A 16,869-nucleotide genomic window follows, 5' to 3' on the forward strand; every position below is an offset into this window, starting at 1 on the left:
TCACAATATGTGGTAGTGCCTAAACCCAGTTTATACTGGAGGTATCATTCTAAAACCTTAAAGTTATTATCTCTGATAATTATCATGATAGCTTGTTGAACTGTAACCTCATTGTAATTTAGTTAAACCTCTGAACTTTTCATGCTCTGTCTTGAATGATATACCCCATGTTTGCCTGAAATGTTGTTAACTCCTGCAACATATAGAATCTGTTGAGTAAAATTTGTGTCTGAAGTTTGTGCACTAAAATTCTTTTTCGCTGCACTAAAGTTTGTGTCTATTATTTTTCCTGCAACATATAGAATCTGTGCTCACTATTGCTTTGTTGTTCAGTACATCATGTTGAATCTGTGAGCATGTTTCATAGAACTTATCTGGTGATGTTATCCTATTAGAGGGACTAGTAAAATGGGCAGATAAATGGGTGATGTATTGTAGCTGAATGGGTGATGTTTCATTCAATCTGGTGATGTTTCATAAAACTAAATGGTTGATGTTATCCTATTTGTTTTTGAATCTGTAGCTAAATGGGTGATGTATTGTAGGTACATGTATTTGTTTTCAATCTGTTTCAGGGGTGTCATTATTCTTCAGTGAAAGCATTGAGTTTCCAGTTCCATGAGAGACAGAAACTGAATCACTAAAACTGACTCAAAGTTACTTATAGGTATGTTTTTCAAGCCTTGATGTACTATGCACCAGTGTTAAGTACTTCGTATTTTTTTTCTCATTGTCATTGTGCAATCATTCTTCATGAACATTAGAGCTCTTTCTCGACAGATGTGACTTCACATCTGTCTAAAGAAGAAGATTTGAGCTCCCAGAGATATAAAAGTTGCCAACTATGTCAATTATAGAACTAGGGACATACTACTTATGATCTGATATTTCTAAGTTAATCAATTAGAGTACTTATTTGAAATGACATTTTGATTTCTAAGTTAATCAATTAGAGCACAGATCAGTGTTTACTCTAATTTAACAAACACACTGACCCTAGAGCTGCTGCAATTCATTCTCGCGAAATCTCCCAACTGCGGCTGACATACAGACCCTTCAGTATGTGTTATTCCAAAACTTGAAATGACTCCATTTACTGAAAGTACTAGACCAATTTTCCTGAGTTAATACTGGATGTCTGATTATGGGTTTGTGTGGCATGATTATCGGTTTGTATGAGGGAAATTGCATATTGCCTGTTTCATCTGTTATTACCATGTTTGTCCATATAAATTTTTTATGTTTCAAATGGTGCTGAATTTATTGGTAATTTCAAGACTTGTATGTATTTCTGAATTGATTTATCAGTTTTTGCTTTCATTGGAGTGCAACTGATGGATCTACTGGTCTCTTTGCGTTTCAGAATGGATAAATCCTGGATGAGTACTGATAGAACGAAGAAACGTTATAGAGAAGGAGTTGCGGCGTTTCTGCGGTATGCTGTCAACCATCTCAAGGAGGAGGGTGAGACATATGATGAATTTCTTATGTTGTGTCCGTGTACAAATTGTTTAAATCTCTGTGCATGCTCCGTTGGCGACGTAGAAGATCATTTATTCGTAAATGGAATCGATCAAACGTATACTATTTGGAATAAGCATGGGGAAAAGGATGAGGCAATAACTAGTAGTAAGCCAGTTAACGTCAACAATGGTATGCACGCTGAATTTGAAATGGGAACTCCCACTGATGCTCCAGACGAAGATTTTGGAATGGGAACTCCCACTGATGCTCCATACACTATAGATATGATGCAGGCTGCAGAAGAGTTCGCAGATGACCCTATAAAGTTTAAAAAGTTACTTGAAAATGCTGAAAAGCCCTTATACGAAGGATGTCCCAACTTCACAAAGTTGTCTGCAATTGTGCAGTTGTTTAAGTTGAAGAGTAAGCACGGTGCATCAGACATGTTTTTTAATGAATTGTTACCCTTGTTAAAGGACATGCTTCCCAAAGAAGGTAATTTAATGGCGAGGAGTACATATCAGGCAAAAAAAATATTGAAATCAATGGGTTCAGGGTACACAAAGATACATGCATGTATCAACAACTGCATTCTTTATTGGAATGAGTACAAGGATGAAAAAGTGTGTCCTACTTGTAAAGCACCCAGATGGAAAGTTGACAGGGATGGTAAAGTTTACGAGAATGTTCCAGCAAAGGTATTGTGGTACTTCGACATCATCCCAAGATTTCAGCGGCTGTTTCAATCGAAGCACACAACAAAAGATTTGATATGGCACGATACCACTAGAAACAAAGACGGTGTTTTACGTCATCCGGCAGACTCACATGCTTGGAGAGAGATAGATAACAATTTCCCAGAAATTAAAGGTGATCCAAGAAATCTGCGGTTAGCTGTTTCGGCTGATGGAGTTGATGTAAACACAGGCACCAAACATCACAGTGTATGGCCAGTTTTGGTTGTGATTTACAACCTTCCACCGGGGCTGTGTATGAAGAGAAAGTTCATCATGTTGTCGTTACTTATAGATGGTGCGCCAGGAAACAACATCGATGTCTTTTTAGAACCTCTTGTTAAAGATTTTCAATTCTTATTTGAGAAGGGAAAGAGAACATGGGATGCATATGCCCAAGAAATGTTTACTCTACGTGCAGTTGTTTTGTGGACGATAAACGATTATCGTGCTCTTGGTACACTATGTGGTTGTCGCTACGCTGGATATCATGGTTGTGTGGTGTGTCGTAAAAAAGCGCACAGTATTAGGCTTCATGACTCAAACAAGAATGTTTATGTTGGTTATAGAAGATTTTTACCCTATGAGCATCCGTTCAGAAGGCAGAAGGGGGCATTTGGCGGAAAACAAGAGTGGGAGACTGCTCCAGAACCAATGACCGGGGAAGAAATATATGAGGAGGTAAAATGTATAAAGAATTCATGGGGAAAGAAGGGGACGAATACTCAAGGGGAAGACGTGCAGGCTACACCTGGAAAAGGTGGAAAGATGAAGCGCATCGGAAAAACGAAAATTGAGCGCATCATAAAAATATCAAAAGAAGTCGATAGGTCAGGTGAGGAAGAGGAAGGCAGGGAAACCACTTACTGGAGCAAGTACAACATATGGCAGCGACTACTTAGATATTGGCGCTATAATGATGTCCAACATTGTATTGATTTCATGCATGTCGAAAAGAATGTGGGACAAAGTCTTGTTGGAACGTTGCTGCACAACGGGAATACAAAAGATGGATTAAACGCCAGAAAGGATTTGGTGCGTTTGGGGTTAAAATCGGAGTTACACCCTAAGACAGATGACAAAGGAACGATACTTCCCGCAGCATGTTATACATTAACTACGGAAGAAAAAGACATATTCTTGGAGACACTATTCGAGTTAAGAGTTCCAGAAGGGTATTGTTCGGATTTTTCCACCCTTGTGAACCTAAAAGAGCGTAAGCTGATCGGACTCAAATCACATGATTACCATATGCTTATGCAACAATTTTTGCCCGTCGCTATTCGATCAATTATGCCTACACCTGTGAGATATGCTATTATCAGGTTTTGTTTCTTTTTCAGATCAATATCTGCCAAAGAAATCATGGTGGAAGAGCTAGATAAATTGCAAGAGGATCTCTGTGTGACGTTATGCTTACTAGAGAAGTATTTTCTTTCATCCTTCTTTGACATCATGATTCATGTAACTGTACATCTTACCAGGGAAGTGAAGTTATGCGGTCCGGTTTGCTTTCGATGGATGTATCCTTTCGAAAGGTGTATGAAGGTTATAAAGGGGCATGTGCGAAACAAGAATCAACCTTGTGGATGCATTGCCGAAGAGAATGTTGCAGAAGAGACGATTGAGATATATTGTGAGTACCATAAAAGCATCAGGACAATTGGTATTCCACTAGATAGGCATAATACATCTCAGGAGGGAGAACCGTTATCAGCTGAAGAGCCGTGTATAGTTACCCCTGAACAGTTGAGACAAGCACATTTCTATGTAATGCAGAACACGCCTGAAATTGAGCCTTACATAGAGTAAGTATTAATTTGTTTTTTTTTTCCTGTTTTTTTTCCTGTTTTTTTTGTACAAAGTATAATAACATTTGGTTATTGTACATACCAGCCGACACAAGCTATATTTGGAAACTAACTATTCTACTAAAAAGCGAGCATGGCTAGAGAAAGAGCACTCTAACACTTTTGGCGCTTGGTTAAAAAATGAGGTAATAGGTCATAGAAAAAGTGTCTTGTTTGATGTGTTATATTCCTTTAAACTCAAGGTTCATCCTAATAATGAATTTCAGGTTGAAAAAGAGTTGGCAGACGACAGAGAAAGTATCTCAGAGAACTTAAGATGGATATCACACGGCCCGCACTACGAGGTAACGAAATACACTGTATATCGCATCAATGGATATCTATTCCGCACAAGATCCCGTGATGGTAGAATTCACCAGAATAGTGGGGTTAGCGTTGCAGCAAATGACATGCACATATCTAGAGATGATGATGTTACATATGGTAAAGCCTCTTATTATGGTGTCTTGCAAGAGATATGGGAGTTAGATTACTGTGAAAGAAAAGTTCATCTGTTCAAGTGCAATTGGGTTGATAATAAACGTGGGGTCAAAAGAGATGCTCTTGGCTACAAGATTGTTGACCTTACTATGTTGGGATACAAAAATGATCCTTTTATTTTAGCCTCACAAGCTAAGCATGTATTTTATGTCAAAGACCAGTTAGATAAGAAAAAGTCTATTGTTTTTGTGACACCTCCCAAAAATTATAGAGATGACGATGGCAACGATGAGGAATTCAGTACAGTAATCTTTTCTGCGAATGATAATATCTTGCCGTCTGTAGATCTACAAGACTTGGGTAAAGAATCCCGAAATGATTACTTCCGAACTGACTTCCGAGGTTTACTTATACGCAAGCCAAAATGACACACTCCTGCAGGTACATCGCTTTATTTCCTTTAATCTGTGGTTATTCGGTTAGTGACATGATATTGAAAGAACGATAAAGATGGAACTTATGTTTAATCCTGTTCCTTAGCATGCTTTCTGTATGTTTGCGTGCTTTATTCTTTGTAAAATGAATAACATCATTTTATCCGTGTCTCATATGGAACTTCAATTGAAATTTCTACTACTGTACTTTACAACTTGCTACTCTGGTCACTTTTAAATAGATATCCAAGAGAATGAGAGTTGGTATGTTTTTGTCCTATTGCTTGAATATATTTATGGGCACATGCACTATAACTACATGTTGTACTTGTATTTCAGAAATCTTTTATACACTTCATAACATTACTCAAAGCATATGGTGAAATTGAATTCCAAGTACCCAAATTAGATTCGTAACCCTGTAGATATATGATGGAAACTCCAGTTCATTAACCACAAAAAAAAAACATTTAAAATGATGGTGCTAAAGGTCTTATGGTTCTCAATTTTATGGTGAAAGCATTTGGGGGCGGACTGATGCTTTTTCCTAAGTGAATTGCATGGAGCGGTTCACTTGCTTGTGTGAGGAGTTTGTATTGTGTAGCCTGTGAAGAATAGTGAATTTTAATCTCATTTTCCTTGTTCCAATTTAACCCTCAACCGTTTTGAATACCATACTTGACAGGGTTTTTCCCATATCTTGTGAAAGTCCTCTTTGTAAGAAGTCTTGACCACAATTTATGTTGAGTTGGGCTGACACCTTGTATTAATTGTTGTGCCCTCGTTCTTTCTTCCTTGTTTTTTTTGAACTCAGAACCCTATTTTCCTGTTGCAGGTTCGTTGTGGCTATTCAACACTCTACATTGTTCCTGAGCTTTGACGAAGTCATTTTTATGCCATCAGATGCCTCTATAAGTTTGACACTCGAATTGTAGGACACGAACTCTGCATCTAAAACATCAAGAATTTGATTATGGGATTGTTTTGTCTTGTTATATAAAGAGCAAAAGAAATGCATTCCTACTGCAATCGTAGTTTTGGAGTGGCTGGCTCCAAAATCAATTTGATGTAATATTTTTGTTTTTTTCTTTTGGAAAGAGGTAAATAAAAAATATTGGTTGTAGATCTAAATTTTTTTACCATATGTAACATCATCATCTCTAGATATGTGCATGTCATTTGCTGCAACGCTAACCCCACTACGAGGTAACGAAATACACTGTATATCGCATCAATGGATATCTATTCCGCACAAGATCCCGTGATGGTAGAATTCACCAGAATAGTGGGGTTAGCGTTGCAGCAAATGACATGCACATATCTAGAGATGATGATGTTACATATGGTAAAGCCTCTTATTATGGTGTCTTGCAAGAGATATGGGAGTTAGATTACTGTGAAAGAAAAGTTCATCTGTTCAAGTGCAATTGGGTTGATAATAAACGTGGGGTCAAAAGAGATGCTCTTGGCTACAAGATTGTTGACCTTACTATGTTGGGATACAAAAATGATCCTTTTATTTTAGCCTCACAAGCTAAGCAGGTATTTTATGTCAAAGACCAGTTAGATAAGAAAAAGTCTATTGTTTTTGTGACACCTCCCAAAAATTATAGAGATGACGATGGCAACGATGAAGAATTCAGTACAGTAATCTTTTCTGCGAATGATAATATCTTGCCATCTGTAGATCCACAAGACTTGGGTAAAGAATCCCGAAATGATTACTTCCGAACTGACTGCCGAGGTTTACTTATACGCAAGCCAAAATGACACACTCCCGCAGGTACATCGCTTTATTTCCTTTAATCTGTGGTTATTCGGTTAGTGACATGATATTGAAAGAACGATAAAGATGGAACTTATGTTTAATCATGTTCCTTAGCATGCTTTCTGTATGTTTGCGTGCTTTATTCTTTGTAAAATGAATAACATCATTTTATCCGTGTCTCATATGGAACTTCAATTGAAATTTCTACTACTGTACTTTACAACTTGCTACTCTGGTCACTTTTAAATAGATATCCAAGAGAATGAGAGTTGGTATGTTTTTGTCCTATTGCTTGAATATATTTATGGGCACATGCACTATAACTACATGTTGTACTTGTATTTCAGAAATCTTTTATACACTTCATAACATTACTCAAAGCATGTGGTGAAATTGAATTCCAAGTACCCAAATTAGATTCGTAACCCTGTAGATATATGATGGAAACTCCAGTTCATTAACCACAAAAAAAAACATTTAAAATGATGGTGCTAAAGGTCTTATGGTTCTCAATTTTATGGTGAAAGCATTTGGGGGCGGACTGATGCTTTTTCCTAAGTGAATTGCATGGAGCGGTTCACTTGCTTGTGTGAGGAGTTTGTATTGTGTAGCCTGTGAAGAATAGTGAATTTTAATCTCATTTTCCTTGTTCCAATTTAACCCTCAACCGTTTTGAATACCATACTTGACAGGGTTTTTCCCATATCTTGTGAAAGTCCTCTTTGTAAGAAGTCTTGACCACAATTTATGTTGAGTTGGGATGACACCTTGTATTAATTGTTGTGCCCTCGTTCTTTCTTCCTTGTTTTTTTTGAACTCAGAACCCTATTTTCCTGTTGCAGGTTCGTTGTGGCTATTCAACACTCTACATTGTCCCTGAGCTTTGACGAAGTCATTTTTATGCCATCAGATGCCTCTATAAGTTTGACACTCGAATTGTAGGACACGAACTCTGCATCTAAAACATCAAGAATTTGATTATGGGATTGTTTTGTCTTGTTATATAAAGAGCAAAAGAAATGCATTCCTACTGCAATCGTAGTTTTGGAGTGGCTGGCTCCAAAATCAATTTGATGTAATATTTTTGTTTTTTTCTTTTGGAAAGAGGTAAATAAAAAATATTGGTTGTAGATCTAAATTTTTTCATTAAATATATTGGCTAAAAATATACAAGCTTTTGTGAATTGATAAGTTAAACAGGTTTGGTTGGTCTCACAGATGGCTCCTGTCGTTTGCAGTCCCTTCTAGATTTGTATGAAAAGTTTAAGATATGGTTTCCTATTTTGGATTTTGGCATGGTTATATATCGGGAATTTTGGGAGAAAGTAACACAACAGAACTCCACTATACATGTTTTATTTTCACAAAACACCCGGCTGCACCCGCTGTATTGCAATTACCTTGGAAGCCACAATCACTTGTAATGTATCCTTCTATACACCAGAGCTTGAGGTTTCTTTATTGCAGTGAACATGAATAAACATTACCCTAGCATATGTTGCTTGAAAATTAAGCATACTAGGAGCATTTGGCCTAGAAAAGACTCGGTAACAACCATGGCTAGTACTTTAAAAGTTAAAATTCAATCTCATGTGTCTAATGGATCCGACGCTATGTTCACAATTTGTTTTTCGTGTAGCCATATCATAATCCTCCCAAAAAAAAATATGGTGTAACCATATGTCAATCTTTTGTCATGTTTGATATAACGTGTCAATTCCTTAGTATATGCGTGTCTAATAAACCAGATATTATGGACACATAAACAAACCAATGTGGCTAAATAAATCCTCTTTCCGTCACAGTCTAAAAGGTGTGTCTATTGTCATCCGACACTTTTGACACATACAAAATTATTTAATGTGGCCATATACGCATCTATGGTTACATGCGATTGGATTAAACTGAAAACCATGACCAAACGATACCCTATGGATACAGTTGATGGGTTTAGGAATAAACCCATGACTAAATGGTGCACTATGGCTACATGGTAAAACAAAATGTGGCTATAGTTATACTGATGACCAATAGCCACACAAATAACCTGAAACGTGGCTGGACTGTACACTAAAAAACGTGGCCTATGTGAAGGTTTGTACTAGTGTCATATGGGTTTAGATCATTTATTCCATGAAGGGATCCGATATGAATTGGTTATATATGAATTAATAAGGTGATATCCTTTTTATGTTGATGAGATTAGAATAGGGGCAATTGAAAACGGGTTGATAAATATAAATGCGCTAAGAAATCAAGCCAATATGAAATGAGTCTGATAAAATAAAAGAAGAAAAAAAGGGCGCGAAAATGCCACCTCTTTAGATCTTCATTAAGAAAACTGCATCTTATTATTTTTTCTCGACTAGGATAAAAATATTATTTTTTTTTTCATAAAAGCAAAGACCCTCAAGCGGTTCATTAATATATCCTATTTTGGAAATCGAAAACCGTCACATAATTTCTCAAGATCTTTATACATGATCGAATCTATAGTCTTGACCAACCATCCTATCCTTACAGACACTGACACCATTTCAAAATTTTCAAATGACCAAATCACATCCAGGGACCTAATTAGTTTTGAAACAAAACTAATTTGTGTTATTGCATAAAACAATGATTGAATTAGATCCAATGCATTGTTTTCAAGAACACGTTAACCTGCTAAGTAATATGAACTAAAGTTTTGAAGTAATAATATATATAAAAATTAAAGTAACAAATACTATAATAACAGTGTCTAAAGTAACACGTGCCTTCTTATTCAGTCTTTCATGATGTGGATCAGAGTGAATCTGCCTAAATGCATTAGAGTCTTGGTAACATTTAGAGATGATGAAATTTAATGATCTTAATCTTGTTGTTGTTGCCTTTGTTTCCGTTGTTAGAGATGAATTCTCGTTGCTACTATCTTTGATTTTTTTCCTGTAGAGAAACATGGTCTTTCACTTGAGCAGATCTTTGAACGAAGAAAACAAACACCAAACCCAAACTACAAAAGCCCAAAACTAAAAAAGGAGTTAATATTCTTTACAATTGTTCCTGAAATCAATATCCATAGTAAAGGTAACTCCTACGATATAAAGATAAAAACATCCATCTATAACTTAAGGAGTATCGATATATATGTGGATCCTCGATAATTTGTGGAGTCAAAACCCACCATGGGGAGAAAAATTAAAAAGTTAGACCATTCAGCTCTTCAGTGACCGTATTAGATGAATTTTGATATATATGATTCAAATATTTGAAATTACCAACGCCTATAATTGTTGCTAATTTAGACAGAGCATTGCTAAAATCTTAAAATGGATATAAATACGTCATCCATGAACTCTTATCCGGTCATTTAGTAGCCGGATGAAAGAAAAGTTTTTGTTGCCCCCGGACGTTAATTGACCAGATAGGAAAAAAAAATATCTGGACACTTACTGTCCTGATGGTGTACCCAGTCAGCCTATGACCGGATGGACACTCCATAGTGACCCTCTCAAATTTGCAGAGTAGCATCTGGACTTCACAAATATATAGATGATATATTCATTCATAGTGACGTTTTTTGGTCCATAAGAAGTGAATCATCATAAATTTTTTTGATGATTTTCTTTCCCATTGGAGTTGCCCTAAGGTAAAACAAGCCTGAAATAAAAAATCATAAGAAGAAAGTACCAAATAGAACCAAAGACAGTACCAACTAAGAAAGATACTAATAAATCTAAACATATAAGTGGGATGGCGGAAATAACCAGGAACCTATTCATTTTTTTTCTAAGAGGTCAAGGACTGGTATTCACCCCCCCCCCACCCCACCCCACACCACAAACCTTAACTAATTGTATTGATGATAATGACCCTAGTTGAATCTGGCACGGTTAAATGACTCGTTACAGGTTGACTCGTTACATGATCAACAACAGTTTTTAGAAGCTAACGGACAACAAACAACATAACAATAACAAACCAAGAACTCAACAAACAAGTTACAAACCCTAATTAGATGAAGAGTTCTATTCATTCCTTTCAGATCCCATAGTTTCATAAGCAATAGTAATAGCACAAGGACAAGTTTAAATGTCCATGTGCGAACGGAGAGTAACATATCCAAACCAATTAGCAACTCCATAACTAGTAGAGATGTTAGGATCAAAATATCAAACCATTTTTCAAGGGTTTTTCCATAAACATATAGTAACAAAGATAACCTGAATCGATTATCTTGAACCGGAATCTGTTGGAGTTGGTCAGAGTCTTCATTATCGTTTTTCTGTAAAGGGTTGCTGGTGTCTTCGAAGTAAATGTCGTTGTTGGTGGTGTCTTTGGCAAAAATCTTGCTGCTATAACCTTGATATTTTTTATCAAACCGATTGTAAAACCAGTTGATAGGAGAAGAAACTAAGAAACATTTAATATCCTGAGTCACAGAAGAAATAACAAGATAGTTAGGGTTTATCTGAATAACTCAGATTCAGAACCAAAGCTTAAGTAAAAAAGCTGCAATCAAAGCCCAAACAGAATACAACGCGGAGATTGAAGATGGGTTGGAGTTGTCCTCGAAAGAGCAGATCCGAGCAAGAGATATTTCAGACGGCTAAAAAAACGAAAAAACTGGAATACATTTATGTATAAATCTAAAACAATCACATTCAGAACCAGAAACTAAAAAAAAAAAAAAAAAACGAGCAGAAGAGAGTGCAAATAAAGGAGATTAAGTACAATTTGAAGACAAAATGAGCTTCTACTGCTTAGTTCAAATTTGCTCACTTGTAGAAAATTTGAGAGGGGAGTTGTTAGGTTTTTCAGAAGAGACAGAGAGAGAGGGAGGAAAGAACGAGTAAAAATATTTTGAACCAAAAACCAAAGTATCTAACACAATAGAACCCAATAGAGATGATATGAGATGGTAGGTGAAACTTCTTCTTCTTGATGCACTGTTATAGCTTCTTCACTTTCTAACTCTGTAGTAAGCTCAATCATTTCTGGAGCTCCATCTAAGATCAATAGTCTCGGTTTGAGGCACAAGTGACCAGGGGTAAATAATTGGTCGCAGTTTAAACAAAGACCTTTTTCTCGTTTTTCTTTTTGTTCTTCCCACGAAAGCGCTCCAGGAGGTAAGGGTTTTCTGAACTGAGTAGTTGTAGGAGTTGATGACTGCCTAAGCTGAGGAGGACGATAAGGTGTTTTGGAAATAGAATGGACTGCTAATAAAGCATCCTCTTGGTTGATTGCTTTTGTAAAAGCCGTAATTAAGGTTTGTGGCTCAAGCAATTTAACAGCAGAACCAATATCCGATTTCAAAGAGTGAATAAAACAATTAATTAAGTGATCCTTAGGAAGATTTGTTACAATATTCAACGGACGTTCAAATTCAGGTATATGATCACGAACTGTACCTTTCTGTTTAATCGTGTTAATTGTCATTCTAGCATCGACAAATTTTGTAGAAGAGAAACGAGCACGACCAAGAGAGCAAAATTCTTCCCATGTAGTCACAATAACTGTTGTCTTTTTCCAGCAATACCAAGCATTGACATTACCCTTATGATGTGCAGAAGCAATGGCAATTTTCATATTGTCAGCAACCACGTGCAAGCTAAAATATTGATCAACACTAAAAATTCATCCATCAGGATCATCACCATCAAAAGTTGGAAACTTCAAACTAATTGAACCAGCTCGACGGGGCGGAGGTGGAGGTGGTGGAGGAGGAGCAACACCATTGTGCTGATTAAGCTGAGGAAGAAATTCTCGAAACTCCAAACATAAAGAATTACCCAAAGATGTGGTTAAAGCTGTTGTAAGGTCTGTTGTAAGAGTGGTGGATAAGTTTTGTGTATGCTCGGCTAAATCTAACCACCTATTGACTCGATCTTCCTCACGTAGTTGACTGTCTTCATTTTTTTTTTTGTGTTGCGCTGCTCTTTATCATGAATATGATTTTTGTTAATAGTTGTAACAAGGGTATCAAGTTTTTCTGACACACTCACATACTTTCTTGTACAAGCTTCAAATGCTCTGTATAGGACATCGTTAAAAATAATAAACAAATTGGTCGAATTTAAGGAGTGATCTTAACCTGCTCTGAACCAGGTGTTAGGGTCCTTGACCAAAACACTAGTCATAACACAAATTAAAGGTGAAGAATCCTAGATAAAACCATTTGGGTTGGGGATTAACCACCTCTGCTTTGAAGATAAAGAGAAGAAAGAAATAGAACTGAGTTGTATTGGTTAAAGTTATAACTCGATACAAACTCAAGTAAAGTATTTATAACTATCTATATTGCTTGTTACGCAGACAATGCTTTTAATAAGAAGTTTACTTAAATCTGGAAACCATGCAAATTAAATAAGGCAAATATATTAAAGAAAATAAATGGTATTGGGTTGGTGTCCCAGCAAACAAGCAAAACAAAGATTAGTAGGGTTATGCAGTACAAAGTAGCCGGTGGCCATGTAAATTGGAGGTTGTAGACTTTTAGTTGTGGCAGTGGTACGGTAGGTTTTTGTCCCATGCTTTTCTACAGAATGTTTCCAATAATTTGGCCACTTCTACTCTCCACCCCAGGTTCTATGGAATCATTGGAATGCAATTTCTTGAGTACATTTGCATTTTGCTTTTTATTTTTTTTTCTACTTTTTTTTTAGCATTTGTTGTCTGTATCAAATGCAAAGCAGAAAGAAAAACGATCTGGGATATCAAAACTAAGCCACATCATGCATAGATGTAATTGATCCAGCAGCTGGCATATTATGTGATGACATTGTACACGATGTGGCACAATCTTAATGTACGAGACTTAGTTTAGAGCTTGTTTCCAATGTTGCTCACTCGTATAAAAAAAGACACTCACTTTATATCTTTAAATGTACAGGTGGATAGTAATGATCCCGAATCCATGCGCTGGAATTTACCCTGTCGCATAGTGGTGAGGGATCAGGGATCTAACGTTAACATACCAACCTGTTCATTAATTTTTGCGTGTTCGTCACTCGTCAGGTTGTGGATTTTTGACAGGGTGGCTAGAATTTACATTAAGACAAGCTGTACAATCTAGCCAATCCGAATCGCCTGTTATAATATACCCAATCTGATCAGTTAATTCCGAAAATTCTCTAAGAGAGAAGGCATCAGGTTTGAAAACTTTAATAGCCACTGGCCTGTAAATGGGTGCAACAAAACAATAGAATTGCAAGACCTATACACAGTTTAATAAAAATAAAATACAGATGACTAATCAGCATCGAAGGCACATTTCTCCCTCTTTTTTCCTTGTTTACTTCTCACAATCTCTCTATTTCTTCATTTTTATCTTTCTGTCGGTGGACCAAGTTCCGGCTACCATGATCTTCCGGTGAACTGTTTTTTATCTGACAACACCCGTCACCACCACAGTGAACCGCTCTTCCTCCACCGACAATACAATGCACCTACATGCCAGGGTACTACATCCTTGTCTACAAATTTATCACATCTATGGCTCCAATTGTCTTTTCTTCAAATTGCTTGATAGTATTTGATAGGTTCCTCATGTAGTCATCGTACACAAAAGGTTTTTCCTCCGAAAAGAAACCAGTTGTTTTAGTTGAAACTGGCATGAACACCCTACATGGCTCACCCGGTACATTTATCGAACCGTGATAGTGATAATAACCTATTTTACCTTCGGTGTCGTGAAGTGTGATCCCCGTTACGTTTTCTGACAAATGAATACCGGTAGAAAATGCATTCTTTGCTTGTATCGCATATTTCCGATCACGCCAAATTCTCATTCTTGAATCCCTGAATACTAGTTTCTCAAATCCCCATTCACTGTAAACACAAAAAAGTACAACAACAGTTTAGAAAAAAAATTCCAAAACCCACAGGAGAAAATGAAGTCAAAAACCTGTTAATAAAGAGGGTTCAGGTAACGGACCTGGTGTAACTCTGAGTCGAATCGTTCAAGCAAAACTTACTAGACATAGGATATTGTTCAATAGTAAACTGAGTAACATTTGAAAACTCAGCTAAAACCGATTCCAAACTCCTTCCGTCAGGCATAAAGATATACTCATCGACATCAAAATAAAATGTCCAATTTGCTGCATTCCTATATCTATGTAAACAGTCGTTAACAACCGCGAATTGATTATAATAATACGAATCAAATTCAGCTTGATTTCTAACATCTTGAATTGTAACTCTTCCTAACCGAACCCATGGTTCAAGAACAGCTCTAACATCTGGACTAACACCTCCTGCATCATGAAACACAAAATGTGAACTTGGTCCAAAAAACCAAGCATGGTAAGCCATCCATTCCCTTATTCTTGATGCACTTAATTCTCCATATAAAGAAGACCCGCAGTAGAAATACTCATATTTATACGGAGGCTTATAATTTGATTCATTATAAGACCCTGGTGCTTCTTCTAAAGCTTCAATCTTTTCGTATTTCCTTGTTGATTTTCCGTAATATGCATAGATGTTGAGTTTGCCACCTGAATTGTCTTCATTTGGGTTTACCGGGAATGTACAGTTCACTACTACTGTTGTATAAACTCTGCCATAACCCCAATCTGGCAGCATTTTTGTAGCTTTTGCTCTCATTGATGGTTTCGAGCTGTTATTAGAAACCCACTCGCAGTTATACCAAGGTTTGCCGTATACTTGTATGGGTTTTGAAGATAAAGCTATAATGGCGAATGATGAAGTCCCACCACGGTAGGCACCCATTTGAACAAACAGAGAAGCAGCATTACCATAGCTAGTGAAAATCCGTTTGTTCGGGTCTGTTGGTCTCGAATTCGAAAGCTTTGTTGCTGGTGAAGTGGTGGATTTGGATTTGATTGTGGTGTTGGCTGAAGTAAGAAGGTTGGCATTGTAAGGTTGGATGTTCCAAATTGCTACAACTAGGGTTAAGGTTAGTAATGTAGCTATTAAAGCCTTGATTTCGAAGGAAACAAAGAGTTTCCCTGGAGCTCCGTCGTTCCTCATTGATTCTGGTGAATGTATATCACCGTTTGTATGAGATGGAGCTGGCTAATGTAGTATTTGGTTTCTTTCGCTATTTGTAGATTTTTCCATCCCTTGGTCGATGGTACGAGGCCCAGTGGTTGGTGTTTTTTATTAACTAAGAATTACATTGTGTCCATAAAAAATAAAAAAAATTCAAACGTCTTTTAGTTCCTCCGTTAGGACATGGCCTTATGGGATTAGTCTTATTGTTAATACTTAATTTTAGGTTCAACTAGCTCATCGTGTACTAGCTAATTGTGGTGGAGCAGCACCCTCACATAAGACGGGTAGAATTTTCGATCTTACTATTGTCCTCTGACTTATGCTGGCTTGTCAGTACTTCAATTTCAACACATAAATTGGCAACCATGGAAAAGCACATCTGAATTGAGATGCGCAATTGCTTAGCAAAATTTATCTTAGTTTGACCTTCAAAATGGCGAAATAGTGAGCAACACTCAAAGTTTAACGTTATACATGTGATTGTTTTCTTAATATTATGTACAGAAATGGCATTCTTCCAACAGTGACATGTCAATCATCTTGCCACGATCTTTCTATTTTGGCTTCTCATTAATATTTCTATTCGCTGGCTACTGTGCTTCTTCAAGTTGTTCCTCGAAATTCAAGTTGGAAATTTCATACGGGTATTATCTTTTTAATGGTAGGTTTTCCATTCATTACCTGCAATTTTCAACGGGGACTTTTCAAACATCTTTCCCTTTTGTCTTAATGTTTATGTTTGGTGAGCAATGCGACTCCTTCAAAGCTTCAAGTTGCTTTCATGAGTTAAAAATCTCATACAGGTATCAGTCTTATTTTTCTAATGATAAGTGTTAGGTTCTGACTCTAAATTTTATATCGCATTTAGGGCAAGTCCAATCATAACAAAGTCCACGGCCAACCGAATGATAACAGATTCCATGGCTACATACAGAAGTATTTGAAACATGGAATCTACACGGTGGTCTTAAGCATGTCCTAAGTATAACTGTATAAGCCAATACGACGAATTGGTGATCCCCCAGTCATAACAAAGTCCACAGATGCAGGGTTTTTCCTAGAAAGATTCTCACATAATTAGTAATATTCTAATGCACTAATCACCATAATTAGCCGTCTTACGCATGCGTCGTATATTCATCTCTATTGAGATTATTAGTCCCACACTACGTCGG

The 16,869-nt window shown here is 36.8% G+C and overlaps 2 protein-coding genes across 2 annotated transcripts; one reads left to right on the forward strand and one right to left on the reverse strand.

Moving 5' to 3' along the window:
• The first annotated feature begins 1,334 nt into the window (after positions 1-1,334).
• On the forward strand, positions 1,335-4,917 carry LOC113280007. The gene is made up of 5 exons (XM_026528641.1): positions 1,335-2,408; positions 2,568-2,958; positions 3,019-4,006; positions 4,095-4,194; positions 4,276-4,917. The coding sequence occupies exons 1-5, from the start codon at positions 1,335-1,337 to the stop codon at positions 4,915-4,917; spliced, it is 3,195 nt and encodes a 1,064-aa protein (XP_026384426.1).
• Positions 4,918-13,777: 8,860 nt separating this feature from the next.
• On the reverse strand, positions 13,778-15,703 carry LOC113278090 (galactan beta-1,4-galactosyltransferase GALS1-like). The gene is made up of 2 exons (XM_026527022.1): positions 14,610-15,703; positions 13,778-14,503 (listed from the first exon to the last, which is right to left on the reverse strand). Exons 1-2 carry the CDS (start codon positions 15,668-15,670, stop codon positions 14,149-14,151), a joined length of 1,416 nt encoding a protein of 471 aa, XP_026382807.1. The 5' UTR covers positions 15,671-15,703; the 3' UTR covers positions 13,778-14,148.
• Positions 15,704-16,869: the final 1,166 nt, after the last annotated feature.

Source organism: Papaver somniferum, chromosome 5, assembly GCF_003573695.1.
Source record: "Papaver somniferum cultivar HN1 chromosome 5, ASM357369v1, whole genome shotgun sequence".
NCBI classification, from domain to species: domain Eukaryota; kingdom Viridiplantae; phylum Streptophyta; class Magnoliopsida; order Ranunculales; family Papaveraceae; genus Papaver; species Papaver somniferum.

What these genes read in the sequence shown, in the direction of transcription:
- LOC113280007 (XM_026528641.1), top strand. Translation starts at nt 1,335, where the DNA reads ATGGATCTACTGGTCTCTTTGCGTTTCAGAATGGATAAATCCTGGATG. An exon ending in CAGGCACCAAACATCACAGT is followed by an intron (nt 2,409 to 2,567) that starts GTATGGCCAGTT and finishes TTATTTGAGAAG; the next exon opens with GGAAAGAGAACATGGGATGC. An exon ending in GCGCTTGGTTAAAAAATGAG is followed by an intron (nt 4,195 to 4,275) that starts GTAATAGGTCAT and finishes AATGAATTTCAG; the next exon opens with GTTGAAAAAGAGTTGGCAGA.
- LOC113278090 (XM_026527022.1), bottom strand. Translation starts at nt 15,670, where the DNA reads ATGAGGAACGACGGAGCTCCAGGGAAACTCTTTGTTTCCTTCGAAATC. An exon ending in TCGACTCAGAGTTACACCAG is followed by an intron (nt 14,504 to 14,609) that starts GTCCGTTACCTG and finishes TTGTGTTTACAG; the next exon opens with TGAATGGGGATTTGAGAAAC.